Consider the following 21,434-nt stretch of genomic DNA (forward strand, 5'->3'; position numbering starts at 1 on the left):
TTAATTACTTTAATCTAATAAAAAAATTATGATGTTTAATATGTAATAAAATAAAAATATAACTTCTTAAAAAATACTCAAGCAATTAGATATTACTACTAAAGTAATATTTTTCTAAATAATTAACTTTCTAAAAATTATACTTAGAAAAAGGATGCATAATTTTGAAGCAAACAAACTCTAGCTTTATCATGTTACATACAACTTGAATTGCAATGATTCTTTTCATGAATGCATAGCCTGAAAGTAGGAAAATCATAAATCAACTTGAAAATTACAAGTTCCATTCATGTTCAGCATGATGATGAATGACACTAGATAAAGTTATAAATAAAAAAAAATTATAACTATTATAAATTTATCATCCACAAGCAACATAATCTTAACTTCATTTCGAAGCAACATCAATGGAGTTCTATACAATATGCTTCATTATAGCACCTATTCACGGGTTTCCATGAGGTTTCAGGCACCCAATAGAGCAGCAATTATGCCTAAACATTCAACAACATTATTTAGAAAATGATGAAGTTGAATGATACAAGCGCAAAGTACTAAATATAAATCGCTGAAGAGATTAATCACATGAGGTTACGGAAAGAGCTACACGGAGATCATTAGAGGTTCCACATATATACATTCTATACGTCTCTATGTCTTGTTCAATGCCTTTGGGAGTTTGAGCAGCGTAATGATGGTTACTCAAGCTATCATGCATCGAAAATATTATTTCTCTCACAATTGGCTCATGGCCGTTGAGTAGATTACCCATGCTTAATACTTTTCGCCATGACTGATTCGCAGTTGGTTGCACAAACATATTCGATACAGCCTGTCTCTCGTGCGTCCTTATTTTTAGCTTCATACCAAACTCCTAAGTGAAGACAACATAAGAGCAAACCCATTCGGATTACCATCCATATTAAGGATATTTTCCATGTTTTTCATACTTCATTTACAGTACAAAATAATAACTGAACTTTTTGAAGTATTGATCAACGTGACCAAATTTCAAATTGCATTTTGAATTACTTCATCAATATCCGTTTCCCCCTTTTCTATCATAATCTAATTTAAATCCACATGCCAGTTCATTTTCTTAAAAAGAAGAAAAAAAATCAAAATTTATACTTCAGGTGAGAGAAAGCATTGATGGATGCAATTATAAATAGATTTAACAACTCAAAAACAGTTTACCTTTTGATTGACATCCACTGAGCCTGTTCCCATTCTTGGAGCATAAAAGTTATAGTACTCGACGAAGATTTCCTCAAAGAGGCGTGGAGCTTGCATGAACTTACGGTGAAGAGAGGCAGCAAGTGTAAGCAACTTCTCAACATGCTCAAAGATGTCACACAACCGTTTTAAGTCTTCAATAGTCTCACTGTTTCCAGATATAGTATTTGCTGTCACGTACAGAAGGAATTTAAAATTTAGAAATCTTGGTCACAAGTCCAAACAAATATAACAAGGAAAAAGGAGATATAACTTACTTTGCAGACGCTTCAACATAGAAGCCATAGTACGGTAGAGTTGTTCCATTTTTGTTGTCATCGGCTTCAATCCTCCAAAACTAGTCTGATTCAATGTGTCAGCTGATGCCCTGAAGGCAGTACAAATCATTTGCTCTAGCAGTTGATGTGGTTGCAATGTCTCCAAGTAATGAAGGATCTGCAGGGTGCATGCGTAATACTATTTTTAAAGTTTAAAGATAGAGGTAGCTGAAAAACAAAAAAAGAGCAGAGGGGAATAAAATGGGTGCCCCTGAGGTATCAAAATTTCCCATGGATTCCTACTAAATTAGTGTGTAAGATTTTCATCATTTTCCTAATGATCCAACTGACTACACCATAACTAACCAATCAGGATTGACCTTTTTATGGATCTCTTAAGGAAAGAGAGCTACTTTGCCGGGGTTTGCAGGCAATACGTCCAAGTAATAACCTAAGCATGAACTTGGAAACACTGCAATATTATTCAGGAAAGCGGGAGAAGGGATGTTAAGTTTCTCAAAACACCTACACTATTAGGAAAATACGTAGACTGTTGGACTATTGACTAGGGGTGTGCAAAAACCGACTGAAACCAAATTGTCGAACCGAACCGAGATAGTAGTGCGGTTCAGTTTCTATTTTGATTTTGTTCGGTTAGGATTTGATTTTTAAAAAGCCGAACTAAACCGAAAACCAAATATATAATATATACAAATGTTACACAATATTTTCCAGTGTCCAAATGGCAAATCTCATTGTCTTTTCAATATTCAATATATATACACATATATATACATCGGTTACCGACCGAACCAAACCGAACTAATTTTCCCACTCGATTTCGGTTCGGTTTTTTAGGGACTTTAAAACCGATCAGTTTTGAACCGGCCGATGCATACCCCTAGTATTGAACCAGCGCAATTGGTAGAATGTGGGGGCTGTTCTTATTTTACCTAAGGGGTTTGAATTAGCCCCTACTAATCGTATTTCTCCAGAGATGAAAGAAAAGAACACTTCATTTATGTAAGAATTGAAAAAAATAACCATTTCTGGTTCAGACCTAGACCTTTATTTTCAGACTATATTTTCTATGTTTATGTTCACATTTAAGCGCCCGTCTCTGAAACCTAAGAGATTAAGAGACTGGGTACTCGGACAATCAAAATGTCTAGGTAGATGTAAAGATGAATACTTCTGACTAATGTGGTTTGTGTCATTTACAAATATAAATCAATTTTGTTTGATGTACCTACACCTATCTAAATCTTTTATGCATGGGAAATCTAAAATGCTCAAGGATGAAATTGTAACAAATCAAGCCATATTTCACACCAGTTCCCTAGTCAGTACACATAGCAATAGAAAAATAAAGGAAAGGAAAGAAACATAACCTTCTCCCCTTCTCGTTTTGGGTCCAAAAATGGTTTTTGCTCATAAACTGGCAAAGCAGGTACTTCATTCCAGATTTTTCGCCATAAGTTTCCATGCTCAGACATACGTTGCGAAAGTCGTCCTTGAGGAGGCCAATTATTCTTCAAAGCATCTGCAGAACTCTTAGATGGTCCATTTTCTGCAGTCTCATCATCCTCCCAATCTCCTGGGGAATGCCATCGGATAAAATCCTCAAAAACAGCACCAGGATTTGCTGCTTTAAATGCTGACATGTCTAGTTCAAAATTTCCGCAAGTCATTAACTGAAGAATCTTAAATTAATGGAATGAAACAGACATCTTTAGAACATGACAAAAATATAAATGAATCAGTCATGAATGTGAAAGAATAAAGCATGTTAAAAATATTCAACACCCCAAAAGGGAAAATATGGTATTGGAAGTATAGTATGATGATAAAATTATTAGTTAGTAGCAACAGCAAATCAAAGTATAGCACTGATTAACTTTAGAAGTCAGTTAAAATAAATCAGAAGCTTATTCGTTACCTGATGATAAGATGTCTCTCTCCAATTGAGCAGAAAAGTTCTGCAACAAAATGGAAGAATTTTTACCCAGTTGATGACAATAGCAATATACAAGGCAGAAGTTTGTTATGACTCGTACTTTAAGAACAAACAGACAGGGATGTGTATTGATTTCTTTTTCTTTTGTCAAATAGTAGACAAATTCCAGCACTGCCACCTCAGTGTCGCATCAAAACTATGAAATGCTTTAATGTCTTTTTCTCAGTGTCGCATCAAAACTATGAAATGCTTTAATGTCTTTTTCTCATTAGAATGGCATGCAGTTAAAATTAGGGGACAGGATTAATTTCTGTTTACCCTCATACACCTAGACACACTCTATATGCTACACTTTATCTACTCAACTTCAAAAGTTCAAAATTGATATTAAAGTTGCATAAATGAAGTAACAAATAGTCTCCCAGTGAATGACTCTTTCCACATTGTGGACTGAGGAAGGGGTCTGAATTGATATCTAAAGCATACCACAACTTCCATTTAAAGAAAGTATCTCTACTTTGACAATCATAGTGTTGGCTATTCTATTTAATAGAAATACGTGACTAAGGTACTATTTGTCCTCCATTAAGACAGTATCCCAAACATTTCTGATCTTGTTATACAGATCCATTTATCAATATGGAGAACTCAAAAAGACTACTAAATGTAATTTTTTGTGCCCACAAATCCTTGCCACAGAAATACTACCCCCACCCCCCCAACCCCCAAAGTAATGTGATTTGACTAATATAAATATAACCGTAGTGACACAAAATTACATTGGAGAATATAAAATTAACAAAAATTGCACATACAAAAGAATTGCCAAAGACTTCAACAGCCTGCATTCGTTCTTCATGCATGTCTTCTGTCATGAGTGGTGGATCCTATAAAATTCACAGATAAAATAGAAGTTATGTTTTTTATTGAACTTTGTGAAATAACAAAAGTGTAATAGAAATTTCAACTGGTGCCCAGAATAGAGAACCTGTGTGAAAGGAGCATGCATGCTCTGACATGAGTTCAGAAGCATTATGGTTCCAACCACACCAGCCGAGCCTCTCCTGGAACGATCTGAAGCTTTTTGATCACTGTACAATGCATTTTGATGGTTCATGATAGATTCTGATGTCCGTGGTTGTGGTTCAGACATATGCAAGCCATCCTGTATCAAGGGGCTGAATTTTCAAAAGTAAAAGTTACGCACGAGTCAAAAGTAAACAAACAAGGCGATCACCTCTTAGAAGTTTAAGAAAAAATGTCAACAAAAAGATCTAATTGAAGCGACTATGTTATTTTCAGGGAAACTATTGTCACTCAAACTATAAAGAGTTGCTAACCAGAGACGTTGGCAGAAAAACAACTTAACAGATTTTTTCAACCAAAAACCAACCCAACCCACCAGCAGAAATATAATATCTTTTAGAATTAATAATTAAATTGTAGATTTACGGATGAAACCATTTCATCAATATAACTCCAGTTTTTTGCTCTCTCAAAATTCATTATCTAGCTTGCCACTAATTACCAAATCACATGGCCAGCTTTACCATGTTTTAACTTAATGCTTTTAATATGTGCATCCACAGCAAACCACCATGCCTACTGCCAATGTCTTCTCAAACTAGCACAAGTCACCAATCCATTTCCCACTTCCAAAAAGATCAAAAGAATCTTAAATTGAAATAAGAACTATAGGTTATCAATTATCTAGGAATAAATAATTGCTATTCGAATATTGAAAGCATGTGGGGATCAAGGGAAGATGAGAGGTATCTGCAGTTTGGACAACGAGAGAGAGAAATGAGAGTTTTTGGATTTTTTGTGGGACATGTGCGGGACAGCAGACATAAGGAAACTACTACAGCTAAAATGTCAAATACATTAACTAGTTAATATAAATAAAAAACAAACAGATTTTGGGTTGAAAACCAGATGTAGAGATACTATAGTTGAAATACAATTTATGCTGGACAACCAAGTCTAGAACATGATTGAGCACCATTTTAAGGCAATCGTGTTGTGTCTCCATATGTGTGTGTGTGTGTTTCCAAGTATTCCTGTAATTTATTTGTTTTTGTTAACTAGTCAAATTTCAAAATCTAAGACCTAACCACTTTAAAATTAATTCTTTCCTGTATGGGTTTAATTGTTTTTCTTTCGACTGTCCAAGGACTGATGTGATGGTGGCAACGAGAAGCAATCTTTCAAAGTTGCAGAAAAGTGAAAACGGAATAATATAATTAATCCCTTGAACCTAGCCAAATTTCATTTAGGAAAAAAAAAAAAAAAGGTTGTTCTCACTTGCTTAGTTCACCTGTCACGAATCCCATTAATCTCTTTACTGGGTAACTGCATTTCAGTTGCTGCAGTCCGTACTAGATTATCTCCCTGCATATTTTATTGAACAGGCATACAAGTCTAAAGTCAGCTATAACACCCATGTTTAGTACTCCCTCCATTTCTTTTAATTGTCACTTTAAGGTAAATTGCTAATATTTTTTTAGTCTTAAAGTAAAAATGTTAAGACTAATATAACCCTATTTATTATGTCCATTAGGGAAGAGTTTAGTATCATAAATTAAATTACCTATTTAATGAAGTGATTTAATATGAGGGCAAATTTGGAATATAATTATAAAAGTCAATCCTAAAAGAGTCATCTATTTGTAGACAAAAAAACCTGACGAAAGCAAATAAAATATGAACTCTTTCTAGTCATGAAGGATCTTTTCATTTGCTTAAATGGACATTTAAAAGAAACAGGAGGAAGTACACGAAACAACAGAAACACTAATAAGAAGCTTAAAACAAAAGAATCAATATCACCTTAGTATCAACATAAGCATGATCGTTGCTGTCTATACAATCTTGAAAGTCTTCGTTCATTTCACACTTCTTCTCAATGCAGATAGCAAGCTGGACAACAAAACGCAAAGTGAAGTGGATTTCCTTAGCGGTTGGCGCCATAAGTGGTCTAGTTCTATAAAAGAACACAGGCATAATTTTTAAAAGTTCAGATCTTTAAGACCTTATTTCATTTCTTGTAGGATGTGTTTTCCCAAAGAAGAAAAAAGTGTCAAGGATAATAATGTATCCCTGATTCTACATCACAGAATCCAATTTTTGCAGTAACTCAAACACTATTCAACAGAAATGAAATACAGAAAACAAAGAGTAGCATCCTTAATAATTCAATGAATATACAAATTTAGTGCAAAAAAATGAGACGCTAACAATAATTTTGTACTGTTGAAGTGGGAAATCCCATATTGGTTGTGTGTGTGAATGGACATGTGTTTAAATATTGGTTGGGCACCTCCACTTAACACCAATTGGTTTTAAGATGGAATCTAACATGTACCAACAGAATTTACTAAAATATTAGAAATAAACAAAATATAATTAATGGTAAGAGAAGTAAAGAGTACAGTTACCTATTTTCGAACATTGTATATCAATTTCATAGCAGAGCCAAATATCTATGACCTAACAGGACTCTTAAAAATTAAAAGAAACATATAAGCATGACCAATTTAGTGCCTCAACTATATAACTTTAATTAAAACAGGCAAATGGAGTCATATTTACATATTAAATGAAAATCCATTGTCAACATGAAAGAAGATTTTCTCAAGGATTTTGAACTTTTTTTCCTCTGGTAATAGTAATTAGTATAAATTCATCGGTGAAAAACAAAATTGCTGTACGCTTTTGAGGATAATAAACTAGTTCATTATTAAAATCAATAGATGAATTAGCAATTGAGGCAGGATGTTTCAAGGGGTAGAAGTGGTTTATTAAATAAAAGTGCTGCTTCTAGAATGTAGTATAGTACTGATTCTATTGGGACACTAAATAAATCTCAAATATTCTATTTTAGTTTTTGACTTGGAGAAACCAAGCAAAGAAACCTATAATAAATTAGTGATAAACAACAAAACAGGAGCAAATCTGCTAATTTAATAACAAAATTTCATTTATGAAAAAAGAAATTTTATCAAGAAAGAAAGGAACTACCATGAGAACGGTAAATTCTCATAACTAATGCAACAGACGACTACAAGTCTATAAGAGAGAATAATACAGCCGCAGTTCTTCTCGCACCACCACCACCATACGCAAAGAAAGCCCAGGATTTACATACGGTCAGAGAATCCAAATTAAAACTCCTAGAATAAAAATTACTAATAATAAAATTTGATATTGATGTGCTTACCTAGATCAAAGTTATAGAATTTTAATATGATTGTATTCCAAAAATTTATAATTTTGCATTATCATTCTCCCAATCCAGAGAAAATCTAGGCTTAGGAACTAAAATCTTGAACCACAAGTGTAATTGATAACTTTTTTGTTGATGAAGCTGTAACTGATGCTAATGCAGCATCAAGCATTATGTTCTGTTACCAGTATATGGATTCAGTACACTTGCATCTTCTCCAAACACCAGAAATAAGCAGAGACTTAAACTATTGATTTCTCAAGATAAGCACATTTCACATATCAATATCAATGAACCTCAAAACTTCTTCAGTCTTTGATGAAAAAAAGTAACAGGGCTTCAGTCCTTCATTTTTTTTTTATTGAATATTTTTTACACAGTTTAAGATATATGATTGTCATTCCGGTATCTAATTTATAAAATTTATTTGTACGATAAACAAAGCCCTATTCAGCAAATAATCATCAATGTAAAAATGTTAACAAGACACAACACAGCATTTTTTGCTCAGAACTAAAATTACCAAGTTTGAATGTTGCATTGCTTTTTCAGTAAACTGAAATAACACACTTCCAAATATGAATTATAACCTTCTGTAATTTCTGGTGAATCAAACAAGTTGACAGGTCACAGTAAATTTAAGTAAATACTTTCAGAAATGGATTATTACCATTTGCAATTTCTGGTGAATCAAACAGGTTGACAGGTCAACTGAACCACTGATAGGCATTTTAGGCAACGGTTGTGACTCCTCCCAACACCAACGGACCTCTCGAATAAATTCTATCCAGAGCACAGCAATAGCTACATACAAGTAAAAAATTCACAATCAAGTCATTACGAAGAAAGAATATAAGAATAAAGAATTCACTTTCATGTTGCAAAAGCCAAATACAGATGGAGGCCCCCTATACTATATGGTATCTTCAAATGTGCAATTGGTATATTCATCAATTGTGTTGCTCAATCTAGTTCAGTTTTGATCTGTAATCTTGTGAATAAAATAATGTGGTTGTTGACAAGACAAAATACATTTATGATTGCTTCTTGTTATAAACAGAGATAGAGAATAAGTTGTTGTGTATTATGTTCAACAATTACAAGGCTATTTATACAAGTATAGAATCTCTATTCTAGGAAGGAAATCCTACTCTAGGAAATAATCAATCACAATCAATCATAATCAATTAGCCTATAATTTAGCTACTAATTAATAGACTAATTGATTCTAATATATCCACATTCCTAATATGCTTTAACACTCCCCCTCAAGTTGGAGCATAGATGTTAATCATGCCCAGCTTGTTACAAAGATAATCAACCCGAACTCCGTTAAGGGCTTTTGTGAAAATATCTCCCAGTTGTTCTCCAGTCTTCACATAACCTGTAGAAACTAAACCTTGCTGAATCTTTTCACGAATAAAGTGACAGTCAATCTCAATATGCTTGGTCCGCTCATGGAACACTGGATTGGATGCAATATGAAGTGCAGCTTGGTTGTCACACCACAACTTAGCTGGCTTAGAAGTTTGCAAACCCAATTCATCAAGGAGTTGGTATATCCACATTATCTCACAAATAGACTTTGCCATAGCCCTATACTCTGATTCTGCACTTGATCGCGAAACTACATTTTGTTTCTTACTTTTCCAAGAAATCAAATTACCTCCAACAAAAACACAATATCCTGTGGTGGATCTTCGATCTTCTTTCGATCCAGCCCAATCAGCATCCGAAAAACATTCAATCCTAATGTGACCATGATCACCATACAAGATTCCACGACCAGGTGCCCCTTTTAGATAGCACAAAATCTGCTCTACTGCCTTCCAATGATCAATAGTAGGAGATGCCATATACTGACTGACTACACTGACTGAATAAGCAATGTCCGGACGAGTCACAGTAAGATAATTTAGTTTACCCACCAATCGTCTATATCTCTCTGGATCTTCAAATAGTTCTCCATCTTTCGTAAGTTGCAGACCAGGAATCATTGGAGCACTACATGGCTTAGCTCCCAATTTTCCTGTTTCAGATAATAAGTCAAGCACATACTTCCTCTGAGATAAAAAGATGCCTTTCTTGCTTCTGATCACTTCGACTCCCAAGAAATATTTCAACACTCCCAAATCTTTAGTATGAAACTGTGTATGCAGAAAAGACTTGAGAGATGAAATCCCAATGGAATCGCTGCCAGTGATTACAATATCATCCACATACACAACTAATAGTATAATGCCACAATTAGATTGTTTATAGAAAACAGAGTGATCAGATTTACTCTTCTTCATTCCAAACTTCTCAATAGCATCACTGAACTTGCCAAACCAAGCACGAGGACTCTGTTTCAAGCCATATAAGGATTTGCGAAGATGACATACTTTCCCATACTCCCCCTGAGCAACAAAACCAGGTGGTTGCTCCATATAGACTTCCTCCTGAAGATCTCCGTGAAGAAACGCATTCTTGATATCTAATTGATGTAAAGGCCAATGATGAGTAGCCGCCATTGAAATAAATAGCCTCACAGAAGTAAGCTTAGCAACAGGAGAAAAGGTTTCAAAGTAATCCACTCCATATGTCTGAGCATAACCTTTAGCAACAAGGCGAGCTTTTAACCTAGCAACAGAGCCATCAGGATTAACTTTAACAGCAAACACCCATTTACATCCAATAGTTCGTTTCCCTGCAGGTAAATCAACTAAGGTCCAGGTACCATTAGTATCCAAAGCATTCATCTCCTCAATCATAGCTTTACGCCATCCAGCATGGGATAAAGCCTCTTTTACAGACTTAGGAACAGAAACAGAATCAAGAGACGCAATAAAAGAACAAGATGATGACGACAAATGGTCATACGAAACAAAAGAAGACACAGGATAAGTACAAGTACGCTTACCTTTACGAAGTGCAATGGGAAGATCATCGCTCGGAGGCGGATCCGATGACGAAGATGCTGGTTCAGGACATGGAACTAGAGGATCTGAAGTAGGTGTAATTACATGATTAGACGGTTGTGTTCGACGAGAATATGTTTGAATTATTGGAGGCTTAGCCGGAGCACGAGGAGGTACAGAGCGTGATGTAACAGTATATATTAGCAGATCATCCTCCTCCCCCTGACTAGTAGGACCTAAAGAAAATGGAACATTTTCCAAGAAGGTGACATCAGCTGATACAAGGTACCTGCTAAGAGTAGGACTATAGCACCTATATCCTTTTTGAACACGAGAATATCCAAGGAAAATACACTTTAAAGATTTTGGATCAAGTTTCGTTATCTGAGGACGGACATCTCTAACAAAACAAGTACAACCAAATATCCTAGGTTCAATAGGAAACAAAGTTTTATTAGGAAAGAGAACTTGATAAGGAGTCTCACCAGATAGTACCGTGGAAGGCATTCTATTGATTAGAAAACAAGCTGTAGAAACGGCATCAGACCAAAAATATTTAGGAACCTGCATTTGAAATAACAAAGCTCTAGCAGTTTCAAGAAGATGTCTATTTTTTCTTTCAGCAACACCATTTTGGGATGGTGTGTCCACACAAGAAGTTTGGTGAAGAATACCATGATTCACCATATAATTTTGAAAGGTGTTTGACAAATACTCTTTAGCATTATCACTTCTTAAAATTTGCACAGGCTTACTAAATTGAGTTTGGATTTCAGCACAGAAATTAGTAAAACGAGAAAATAATTCTGAACGATTTTTCATCAAGTATAACCATGTCGTTCTAGAGTAATCATCCACAAAAGTAACAAAGTATCTGAATCCAGTTTTAGCTGTAACTGGACAAGGACCCCAAACATCAGAGTGTACTAACTCAAAAGGTGCACTAGCTCGTTTATTGATTCTTGGACTAGAACTAAGACGATGATGTTTTGCAAACTGACAAGACTCACAATCTAGAGATGACATGCTAGAAAATTGAGGAAAAAGTTTCTTTAATAAAGGGAGAGAAGGGTGACCAAACCGACAATGTGCTTCAAAAGGAGTTACAATTCCAGTGCAAGCTATAGATTTTGGTATTTCTGGATCAAGTATGTAGAGGCCTCCGGATTCATGTCCCTTACCAATAATCTTCTTCGTCATAAGATCCTGAAACAAACAATAATCGGGAAAGAAAGTGACAGAACAATTCAAAGTACGAGTAAGTTTACTAACAGACATCAAATTGAAAGATAATTGAGGTAAACTAAGAACAGATGACAAAGGTAATGATGACGTGGGTTTAATAGTTCCAGAACCAACAACACAAGATTGCGACCCATCGGCTAAAGTAACAGAAGAGCTAGACTGATTTGACTGAAATTTAGAGAACAAACTAGGATTACCTGTCATATGATCTGTAGCACCTGAATCAATGACCCATTTTGAAGATGAAGAAACAAGACATGTACTAGATTTACCTGATTCAGCAACGTCATTTACTGAACTAGATTGAATGAGCCTGGCATACTCATCTGCAGAAATAGTAACCGTTTTTACAGAGGTTTTAACCGTAGATGCAATACAAATTAATTGAGATCTCTTAGCCTGCAACTTCTTGCAATCTCGCTTCATATGACCCGCTCTATGACAGTAGTGACAAATCACAATTTTATTTTCCGTCATAATTTCCACCAAAGTTGATGACCGACAAAGTTGCAACTAACTGCTTCGTTAGGCAGTAACACAACACTGCTGCAAATACTACTACACTGCTTCTTTAGGCAGAAGAAAAAAAAAATCCTATTCTTTAGAATAATGCTCTGATACCATGTTATAAACAGAGATAGAGAATAAGTTGTTGTGTATTATGTTCAACAATTACAAGGCTATTTATACAAGTATAGAATCTCTATTCTAGGAAGGAAATCCTACTCTAGGAAATAATCAATCACAATCAATCATAATCAATTAGCCTATAATTTAGCTACTAATTAATAGACTAATTGATTCTAATATATCCACATTCCTAATATGCTTTAACACTTCTTTTACTTAATAGTTCAACCAAAAAAGTAATGAGAGAGGCATACAGACCAATCAATCGTATCGGTCATATTCTTGAAATCTTTCGAAGTTTCATGTAAATTCATAAAAAAACTAAAAGTATTAAAGGAAGAAGATGCTTCTTCCAATCTTCTGTAACAAGAGCTACCCTACATCACCACTCAAAATCCAGCAACCATCTATAATTGCCACCCCTACAATTCTGGGAATGAAAACAACCATTAACAGTCCAGCCAGTCTTCTTTACTTCCCTTCCGCTTCTTGTTTAGACCCCATAAATATTCCTCTTCACTAATCCATTATCCACTTCCACTTTAACTGTTCTTTTTTCGAGTGTAACTATCACATAAAGTTGTAAGAACAGTACTCTGCAATGTTGTGGTCTCCAAACAGTGATGCTATCAGACAGAATCATATATTGGAATAAAACAGTCACTGCTAATGTAAATGTTGGTAGAACAATTTCCATTTAAGTGGACCAAATTAGAAGTTTATTGGTTCAAGACTCTTAAATGAAAATTCTTTTAATATGGAAGGTAAAAAAAGTAACGGACTTAGAAAAAGTAGGTAGAGTTTGATAGAAAAAAGAAAACCTAGTTGTTTCCATAATCCCCTTTGACATATCCATACATAGCATATGGGAAGGCTAAAATCCCATTGGGAAACAGGTGAAACATAGCATATTGTCCATTAATTAGCATCATGATACCAGACTCCTCTTTGAAATATATTCACAGGCAAGTTGACGCTTAGATCATGAAACACCAACTCCCGCACAACCAGCATCACTTTCAAGGAGTTCAAGAAGTTGGCCTTTAAGTTATTGCAGATTGAATCTAGGGACAACAAATAGTAGAATTCTGGAGCTTTGGGCTTATGACTTTATGGAAGGTCAGTTAGGACAGATGTATTCTTTCGATGTGCTCTCTTTACTTTAGTAGTTCTAAAAAAATTGTTAGACAAGTCCCTTCGTCTTAAAGTAACCTTCATCTTTTTAAAATATTTTAAAAACAAAACAATGGGAATTTTTCACTTGTCACAACATTTTATAGATTTATTCCAAAGAGGAATCAGTGATCAATTAGATAAGCTTTGTACATTAATAAAAACTAAATATGAAACATAAAGCACCTGAAATTGCATTAAAAAGAGAATAAGTCAAAGAATTTTCTAATGTCCAAAAAAAGTCGGAATGTTTTAACAAGTAACATTGATATTTGTGCATATAAGGCATGATTCTTCATACATACCGCGTATGTTGCAGTTCCCAATCCATAGAGAGTGTAGGCAAAACTGAGCAAAAAGAGATCCCAGAGGTGCACCTTTAACAGCTCTAGAATTCTTGTGCTCACCTGCAGCAAGATCTGGGAGTCGAGATCCTGGTGGAAATAATTGAGAAATTTAAAACAAATTCAAAATTCCCACTAGTCAGATACCAAATTTCTGCAACTTCACAATCCAATACTAAAAAGAAAAGTAAAAACTTTTGACTTCGCTAAATATAGAACATAACAAACAAGCACGTCTATCACAAGCATTTGCATATTCAACACTTATTCCAATATTATCCAATTGTTCCTTTATGCCCAATTGCCCATCAAGTTATCTTTTATTTTGATGTGTTTTGTCTTATGATATTGATATATATAGAACATAACAAACAAGCACGTCTATCACAAGCATTTTGCATATTCAACACCTATTCCAATATTATCTGATTATTCCTTTATGTCCATCAGGTTATCTTTTATTTTGATGTGTTTTGTTTGAGCAATTATATACTTGCATTTTAATTTGATTAATTCGCAAATGAAATTAATGAGTATTCCATTTCTCAATTAAAATCTCAATTGACAATTAAATTTCAATTTAATGGTAGTTATTAAACTTCTTAGCCAACAGAAACAGTTACATAAATCTAAATGAGTGTCCCATATTAACTCAGATGCATGTATTGGAAAGTCGAGGATGGGTGACTATAATTGTAATCAATGTTAAAGCTTCAAGGCCTACATTGATAGTTATAAAAGAAATTAAAAAACTGACACAACATGTCTACTTTTAATTGTCTTTTGACCTTATAAAAAGAGTTCAACCCTTCAGGTCCAACCAATACGTTGTTGCATCCTGCATATATTTCTCTTTCTAACCATACGATTACTAGTATGGCTATCATGATTCCCAATACAAGAGTCAAAATAGGGACAAACACCCATATAATTGCATAGAACTCGTTCAAGGCTTCTAATCTAGAAAAAGAATGGGGTCAGCTTTTAAAAGATAATCCACCTTCAGGTTTTCAAATTCTGCTAAAAACATTGGGCAATATTTGGTATGCTGTGATAGAATTAATTGTGATATAGTTGTCATTCCATTCCAATATTTGAATGCAAATGAAAATATATGAAATGTCATATATTCACAACATTTTTATTTGCATAAGTAGTTTATTATTAGTAAATATTTTGGAATACAATGGTAAAGGTACATTCACAACTTTTTTATTTGCATAAATAGTTTATTATTAGTAAATGTTATGGAATACAATGTCAATGGTAAAGATGGAGGAAGAGGGAGTCATATTGAGGAAGAGAGAGTGACATGGAGGAAGCTTATAGTAATTCAGTTAAATGAAAGAGCGGTTAATTAAACGTTCTTCTATTAGCATTGACATGGTATCTCAACAATTGAAAAATGCATGAAACAGTGTACTTTCAGGTGGCTAATTGCTTCCTCCAACTAAATTAATAATCTAAGCAAAGAACTACCAACTTTGAGAATACTTGTTTGGCATGCTCGTATTAAATTAAGCAATTTTTTGGAAAACAAACTAACAAAAGAAAAGAAACATAAATAAAAATACAAATAAATGCCTAGTGATTTTCTCGGTAGCTTAGAAGTAACCACTTGATCTTACCATTAAGAAAAAATGACTATCACCCTCCTGAGATTAGATACAAAACACTAGTTCCTCCTAAATTTCAAAAATAAACTGTTTCCTCCCGACACTTAGGTACTATATAACTGAAACTCTTCACCGTATAGGAAGTGATAACGAGACCCGGGATACATAGGCGTTACCGCCTATGTATCCCGGGTCTCGTTATCAGGAAGGAAAGTTTTAATTAAACACTGAGTTTTTAAACTTAAGATAAAAGCAGTAATTTTGACCTAACCTCAGAGGGATGATAGTAATTTTTCTACCATTAACCATTATCAATGCGGTGGATAAGTATACAGCACATAAAAAGAACATTGCAAAATTAACACAAAGAAACAGAAACAAAACTGAATCACAACAAAAAGAAGCTTAAAAGAAGTAGCAGTATACCCTCATGAAAAAGATCTTTGAGCACGCGATCCATTACCGTGGGTGGGGGTACAACCATTGACGACTTGAGCTTTTCAGAGCCTGGATTCTCAACTGCTACAGATAAAAAGCAAGAATAAAGGACTAATACAAGTCTCTAATCAACCACATGTGCGACTAATCAAAGGACAGATCTACAAATTATACTAGCAAGATGAGATACGTAATATTATTCAAACCTGAAGCAAAATCCTCCATGAATTGAGCGGCAAAAGACATATCCAGTGCAATTACCAAAAGGTGCAATTGAGAGGCAAATCCAATTCTGTTTCCTTCAGAACTATCACTTCACAGAATAATATACTTTCAGATGACTTTTTAATGAATTTGCAAAATAGCAATTGAAAAAAATACAGGTTGCCATATAAGATATGAAACTTTCTATCCAATGACTCCCTTTCAAAATACTAACCGTTAAAGATGTGAATAAATTCCACATCGAATGATTAAGAAAAAGTCAAGTGTCTTATAAGTGGAGGTTAATAGTACTTAGCACAAGCTAATTGATTTTGTGCAAGATGGATTCAAACCTATTATATATCACTTGGCCCAATACTCGCATGACTATAGCAGAAAATTCCTTCAAGTGATTTATTTCAGGATTAGATCATTGCAAAAGAAATTAGAAACTTCAAGAATATAAGGTTAGACATTATGCATTTGACCTGAAGCTTGTTTGATTAGATATCTGAAGAAATTTTTAAATAATAAATCAAAAAAGAAAATGAAAGAATAAGACGCTTTCAATCAAATAACAAAAGGAAATCAATTTCTTCAAATTTCAGTAGTCAGTAGCCAATGCACTTATATGAATTTAAAACAAGGACATCCCTTTAAAAGGTCCCTGAATCTGAAGCAGCAATACACCAAGAAACTAGACATACAATTTTCTTCCATTCACCTCAAGAAAAACCTATATTCCTCAAAATCCAAGCTTTAATAACTAAAACATACTCCAATAACATAACAAAAATATCATGTCATTTTCTTAATGATTGTTTTCTCCTGCCATAACATTGAGAAATATCTTCCTGTTAAATCCTAAGACCAACATCTAAGAAATCTTCCAAAGTTCCTGGACATGCCTAATTCTTTAAAACAAAGAAGCAGCCAACTCCAAATAGGCCATGACACCCACACAAAATGCATGGAAGATCATAATCAACTCAATATGTTGCTAACTTAGTCTCAAATTACCTTACCTGGCCCCAAAGGAATAGGAAAGTGACCCTTCACCAACATATAAGAACCACCAAAAAGATGAGCTAAAATTCTTCATAGTCATTGCTAATGCAAACGCCGGATATAGAAAATATAGAAAATAATGCAACTTGCATTTCCTAGAAAATGTATTAGGATTTCCCACACTAGCAATTTGGGAATCCTAATATTCTCTTAAAACATTTCTAATAACATCGAAATTGTCAACTAAGATAAATAAGTGAAAGACTTAGCGAAATATCCACTATGGTAGAAAACCTTGTTTCTGAAGAAAAAGAACTCCTTTCTAGGAAACAGAAGAAAGTAAAAATGACCAAAATTAAAGTAATACACCTAGTTCTAAAACAACATCCTGCTCATTGAACTCCATTTTTGAAGATAAGGCCGTAGCAGGAAGGATTCAGAGTTCCAGACCTTGTTCTTTTCACCTTAAATAATATTCCCTTATCCTAAGCTTTGATTAAAATTTAATTGGATGCAACATCAAAATAAAAGTAAATGCAAAAGAAAATCAGACTCCACAAGAGCAAATTCAAGAACTCGCTTCTTAAAACCATTCCACTCTCTGAAAATGATAGAAACCAAAGAGCAGTAAATTTGTAAGGATCTTCAAGTATAGAATAGGAATTTTATGAACTAAAGGGCCACCTTGAATTTTCTCAAGTTTCTTATCATATCCCTAATTGCTTTTCAGATACCCATTTAAAGATCCTTATCTCATGAACATTTATGTTATAAAACATTGGATAAGACTGATCGAATTAAATATTAAGATTGATTGCTCTAGCTTCTTATCCAATCTCTACTAACCAAATTCACAACGAACTAAAATAAAAAAGGACTAAGAGTGCATGGACAGGAAGTGCTACAATCAAGATCTGGCAAGTGATTGACACTAGTAACTAATTATGACAGCCATAGCAGCTTATAAGTATGTCAGGAACATGTCTTACAGATTTGGCGACAAGATTGGAAGCATCGTCCACATTTCAGCTTCATGAGGTGAAGCATTTTCTAACTCAGCCATTTCAAGAGAACTTTCAACCAACTTCTCTGACCATGAGGCAATTAATTCAGCTCCTGTGAATATTTAAAGTATCAAGGAAAAGCAACAAATCAATTTCCGAATTGAAAGGCTTATGCTAATTTCGAGGACTAATATGCCAGCAATTCCACATCTCTAGTCCAAGTAACAGAAAGAACTAAAATTATCATTAAGAAGCTACAAGCCAGAAGCTACACGTTCATGCTAAAAAAAATAAGGATAATGTTTCTGTTTAGCCATTTGCGACATAAACATAAGACTCTACATAATGAATTAATGATGTAAACAGACAACGGTAGGGAAACATATCTTTACCAGCAAGTTTTAACCTCTAGAATTCACAATTTCACACAATAACAAATATGTAGCAAGGAAATTCATATCCACTATGAATCCAAGTGTACCTTTTACTGGGTCCTCTGCAGAATACCACTCACTCCAAGGACAATCATCATCCCATTGTGAACCATTGCGGGTGTCAGCATCACCACCATGATTTCTCAGAGATTCTTCAGTTTCCGCAGCAGAACTCTTGATTTCATCATCATCGTCACTGAGAATGGTTTTGTATGTCGATTTCATTGTGAAATGAACTTTGAAAAGGCGTGCTGTATATTCCAGTGTGGAATAAGCCTACATCACCAAACACATAAAAAACATTATTCTACGGTCGGGAACCTAAAAGTGGCAACACATATTACTCATTTCTACAAACTTGTAAATAAACGGATTAATTGGGTTGAAGAAGACAAGATACCACTTATCTTGCAGGGTTGGAAGTTTTTTTTCAAAAAAAAAATTATAAATCAATGCAGTCAAAGGAACTACAAGTCAAGAATAATTAGGCTGATCGGGAAATTCGTAAAACAGTGAAAAAGAGAAACCATATACAGATCATTGTAGTAAACTGTGAAGGAAGCTTACAAACTTGGAAACAAATAACTCGTATAAGCCTTCCAAATGCATAAGCTTTATAGGAACTTGGCTACCAATAAGATCTGCTTCGAACCTTCTAGTGAAAACAGTTCCCATATTTTGAATTCCAATATAAGCTTTTCGAGAGGGAGCATGAACTGGAACAAATGCTGGCCACAAGCTGCAGTTGCCAAGTACAAAACATTAGAATCTTGTCTGGCCTATAGGACAGAAAAATTTAGCTGCAGATACATATGGGCAGCATATTTGTGCTGTTGCAAAAAGTTGTTCAGCATTTATGTTCTGCAAATACCAACTCTGAACATAATGATAAAAGCATATATTTTGTCTAATAGGCAAGAAGACAATATGCCAGGATCAACCTGATAACCTTTGTTTGATAGTCCTATCTACCATCATGTTTCATAAAAATCCAAAAACAAGAAGTTTTCAACTTGAAAATTGAAACCCAACCTGGAACAATTTGACAAAGCAATTGCAACTGCACTTAGGAGCTTACTAGCCTCGGGTGCATCTAGAACTACACCACTGGCACTCTGAGGAGCAATCACCTGGTGATCCAAACATAATTTTTAGAATTAGAAAGCATCAAATCTCACTACAAACTGAGCAAATTATACATTGTAGCATACCAGAAATCCCTTTACACCAAAGCACAACTGCAAATCATGCAAGGTGCAATCCCAATCTGCTATTTCACCTGTGCCAACAAGATTTCATTTAAAATATCAAAGAAATAAACTGCTGGAAATTATTCTCCTAGAAATGGGAAAAAATGGATAGAATAAAATGTCGTAAGTACCACTATTGTCCAATTGAAAATAATAATCCATGCTATAGCTTTTCATAGCATATTTCAGCTCAGATTTGACCTTATATAGGTCCTGTGAGAACTCCAACTGCACTGCACCTTTTTTCTACAACAAAATTACAATAAAGAAATCCGTAAGGGGGCAACGGCCAGAAGATAGAAATTCTGTTTCATCAAATCTATATTTGCAAGAATTCAATCCTTTCAATTTTTAAATTTAAAGGAATAAAAACAATTGAAAGAAACAAAAATCAAGCAAAGTTTACATGATAATTCACTCCAAACATTGCTTCCTTTTAAGTCCCAATCACCGATTATCTACCGGCTAGGTAGCACGGACACTTCATTCGATCAACGTGTCCCGTTTCGGATATGTGTCAAACACTTGATGTTTCGGACACGAAACTTCATCTTTTACATAGAAACCCTTAAAATCTTGTCCGTGTCCAAGTGTCCCGTTTTCCGTGTCCGTATCCGTGCTACGGGTACGGAATGCAATTCGACTGAGCAATTAAAACGCATATAGACAGCAATGGAATTATGGAAATGAGCATTGAGCATACCAATAAATTCTTTGGACCATCAGCTAGCCATTTCCGACAAACTGCCTCTACTTCTGATATAAACCTAGAATAGCAACAATTACAAAATAATAAGTATAAAAATAATTCAAATTTTAATCAAGAAACTTAAATAAACAAAATAAATTTTATAGACACATTACCTTTCCCATGAAGATGCGAGTGTAAAATCATCAAATCGTTCGAGCTGCCAATCAGAAATTTAGATATTACGAATTAATGATTAAAATTTGACAATGCGAAACCTAAATTTAAAAAACTGAAATGGAGAGGGAAATAGAGAAACAAACCTCCTCCTCTTCGTATTCTCCAGATGGCTCCACTTTACTGGTGGATGCCATTAAAAGAGATACCGATTGCAAAACTGAGTCACTCAGAGATTAATAAGCAAAAATATGCAAAGAGAAAAAAGTAAAATTGATTAAAATTTTTGGTTGATTGAGTAACACTGCAACAGTAAAGATCCGTTTTCTGCTTATTTTTCAATATGAAAAGATTTTAATTTTACAGTTATGGAAGACGATTATTGGAAAAGACAATACGTTAATTACAAAAAGATCCCTACTATTCAACTTTAAGGACATTTGAGTTTTTACTACTTTAAAATTAGAGCAAATTAATCCTCATATATTGTCATATTTCAGGCTTCCCGTCTTTATTATTTAAAAACAACTAATTGGATCCTTCATTTTTATTTTCGTTAGTGTTTTAGTCTTTTTATTTAACTTTGGTGTGAGTCAATTAAATTAACGAATTTAATTTAAAAAAAAAGTAAAATTTAATTTAATTCTA

The 21,434-nt window shown here is 34.2% G+C and overlaps 1 protein-coding gene across 3 annotated transcripts; it reads right to left on the bottom strand.

Moving 5' to 3' along the window:
- Positions 1 to 324: 324 nt before the first annotated feature.
- LOC126671238 (uncharacterized) lies at positions 325 to 21,141 on the bottom strand. Of its 3 annotated transcripts, none has more exons than XM_050364992.2 (22): positions 20,933 to 21,141; positions 20,786 to 20,829; positions 20,625 to 20,688; positions 20,056 to 20,167; positions 19,883 to 19,950; positions 19,704 to 19,801; positions 19,239 to 19,410; positions 18,719 to 18,947; positions 18,223 to 18,349; positions 16,228 to 16,334; positions 16,010 to 16,105; positions 13,929 to 14,057; positions 8,346 to 8,479; positions 6,280 to 6,369; positions 5,768 to 5,841; positions 4,439 to 4,628; positions 4,266 to 4,337; positions 3,433 to 3,472; positions 2,885 to 3,159; positions 1,494 to 1,671; positions 1,198 to 1,406; positions 325 to 874 (listed from the first exon to the last, which is right to left on the bottom strand). In XM_050364992.2, the coding sequence occupies exons 1-22, from the start codon at positions 20,981 to 20,983 to the stop codon at positions 578 to 580; spliced, it is 2,856 nt and encodes a 951-aa protein (XP_050220949.1). In that variant the 5' UTR covers positions 20,984 to 21,141; the 3' UTR covers positions 325 to 577. The 3 variants fall into 3 exon arrangements, with proteins under 3 accessions (XP_050220949.1, XP_050220947.1, XP_050220948.1); XM_050364990.2 differs by having other exon boundaries at positions 20,053 to 20,167; XM_050364991.2 differs by having other exon boundaries at positions 16,010 to 16,102; positions 20,053 to 20,167; positions 20,933 to 21,140.
- Between the last annotated feature and the right edge of the window lie 293 nt (positions 21,142 to 21,434).

The sequence above is a fragment of the Mercurialis annua genome, linkage group LG3 (assembly GCF_937616625.2).
Source record: "Mercurialis annua linkage group LG3, ddMerAnnu1.2, whole genome shotgun sequence".
NCBI lineage: Eukaryota > Viridiplantae > Streptophyta > Magnoliopsida > Malpighiales > Euphorbiaceae > Mercurialis > Mercurialis annua.

Coding starts and splice junctions, on each gene's coding strand:
- LOC126671238 (XM_050364990.2), bottom strand. CDS start 20,983: ATGGCATCCACCAGTAAAGTGGAGCCATCTGGAGAATACGAAGAGGAG. Junction 20,168..20,624: donor ATGGTCCAAAGAATTTATTG/GTATGCTCAATG, acceptor ATTTTGTTGTAG/AAAAAAGGTGCAGTGCAGTT. Junction 19,802..19,882: donor TTGGTGTAAAGGGATTTCTG/GTATGCTACAAT, acceptor TTGGATCACCAG/GTGATTGCTCCTCAGAGTGC.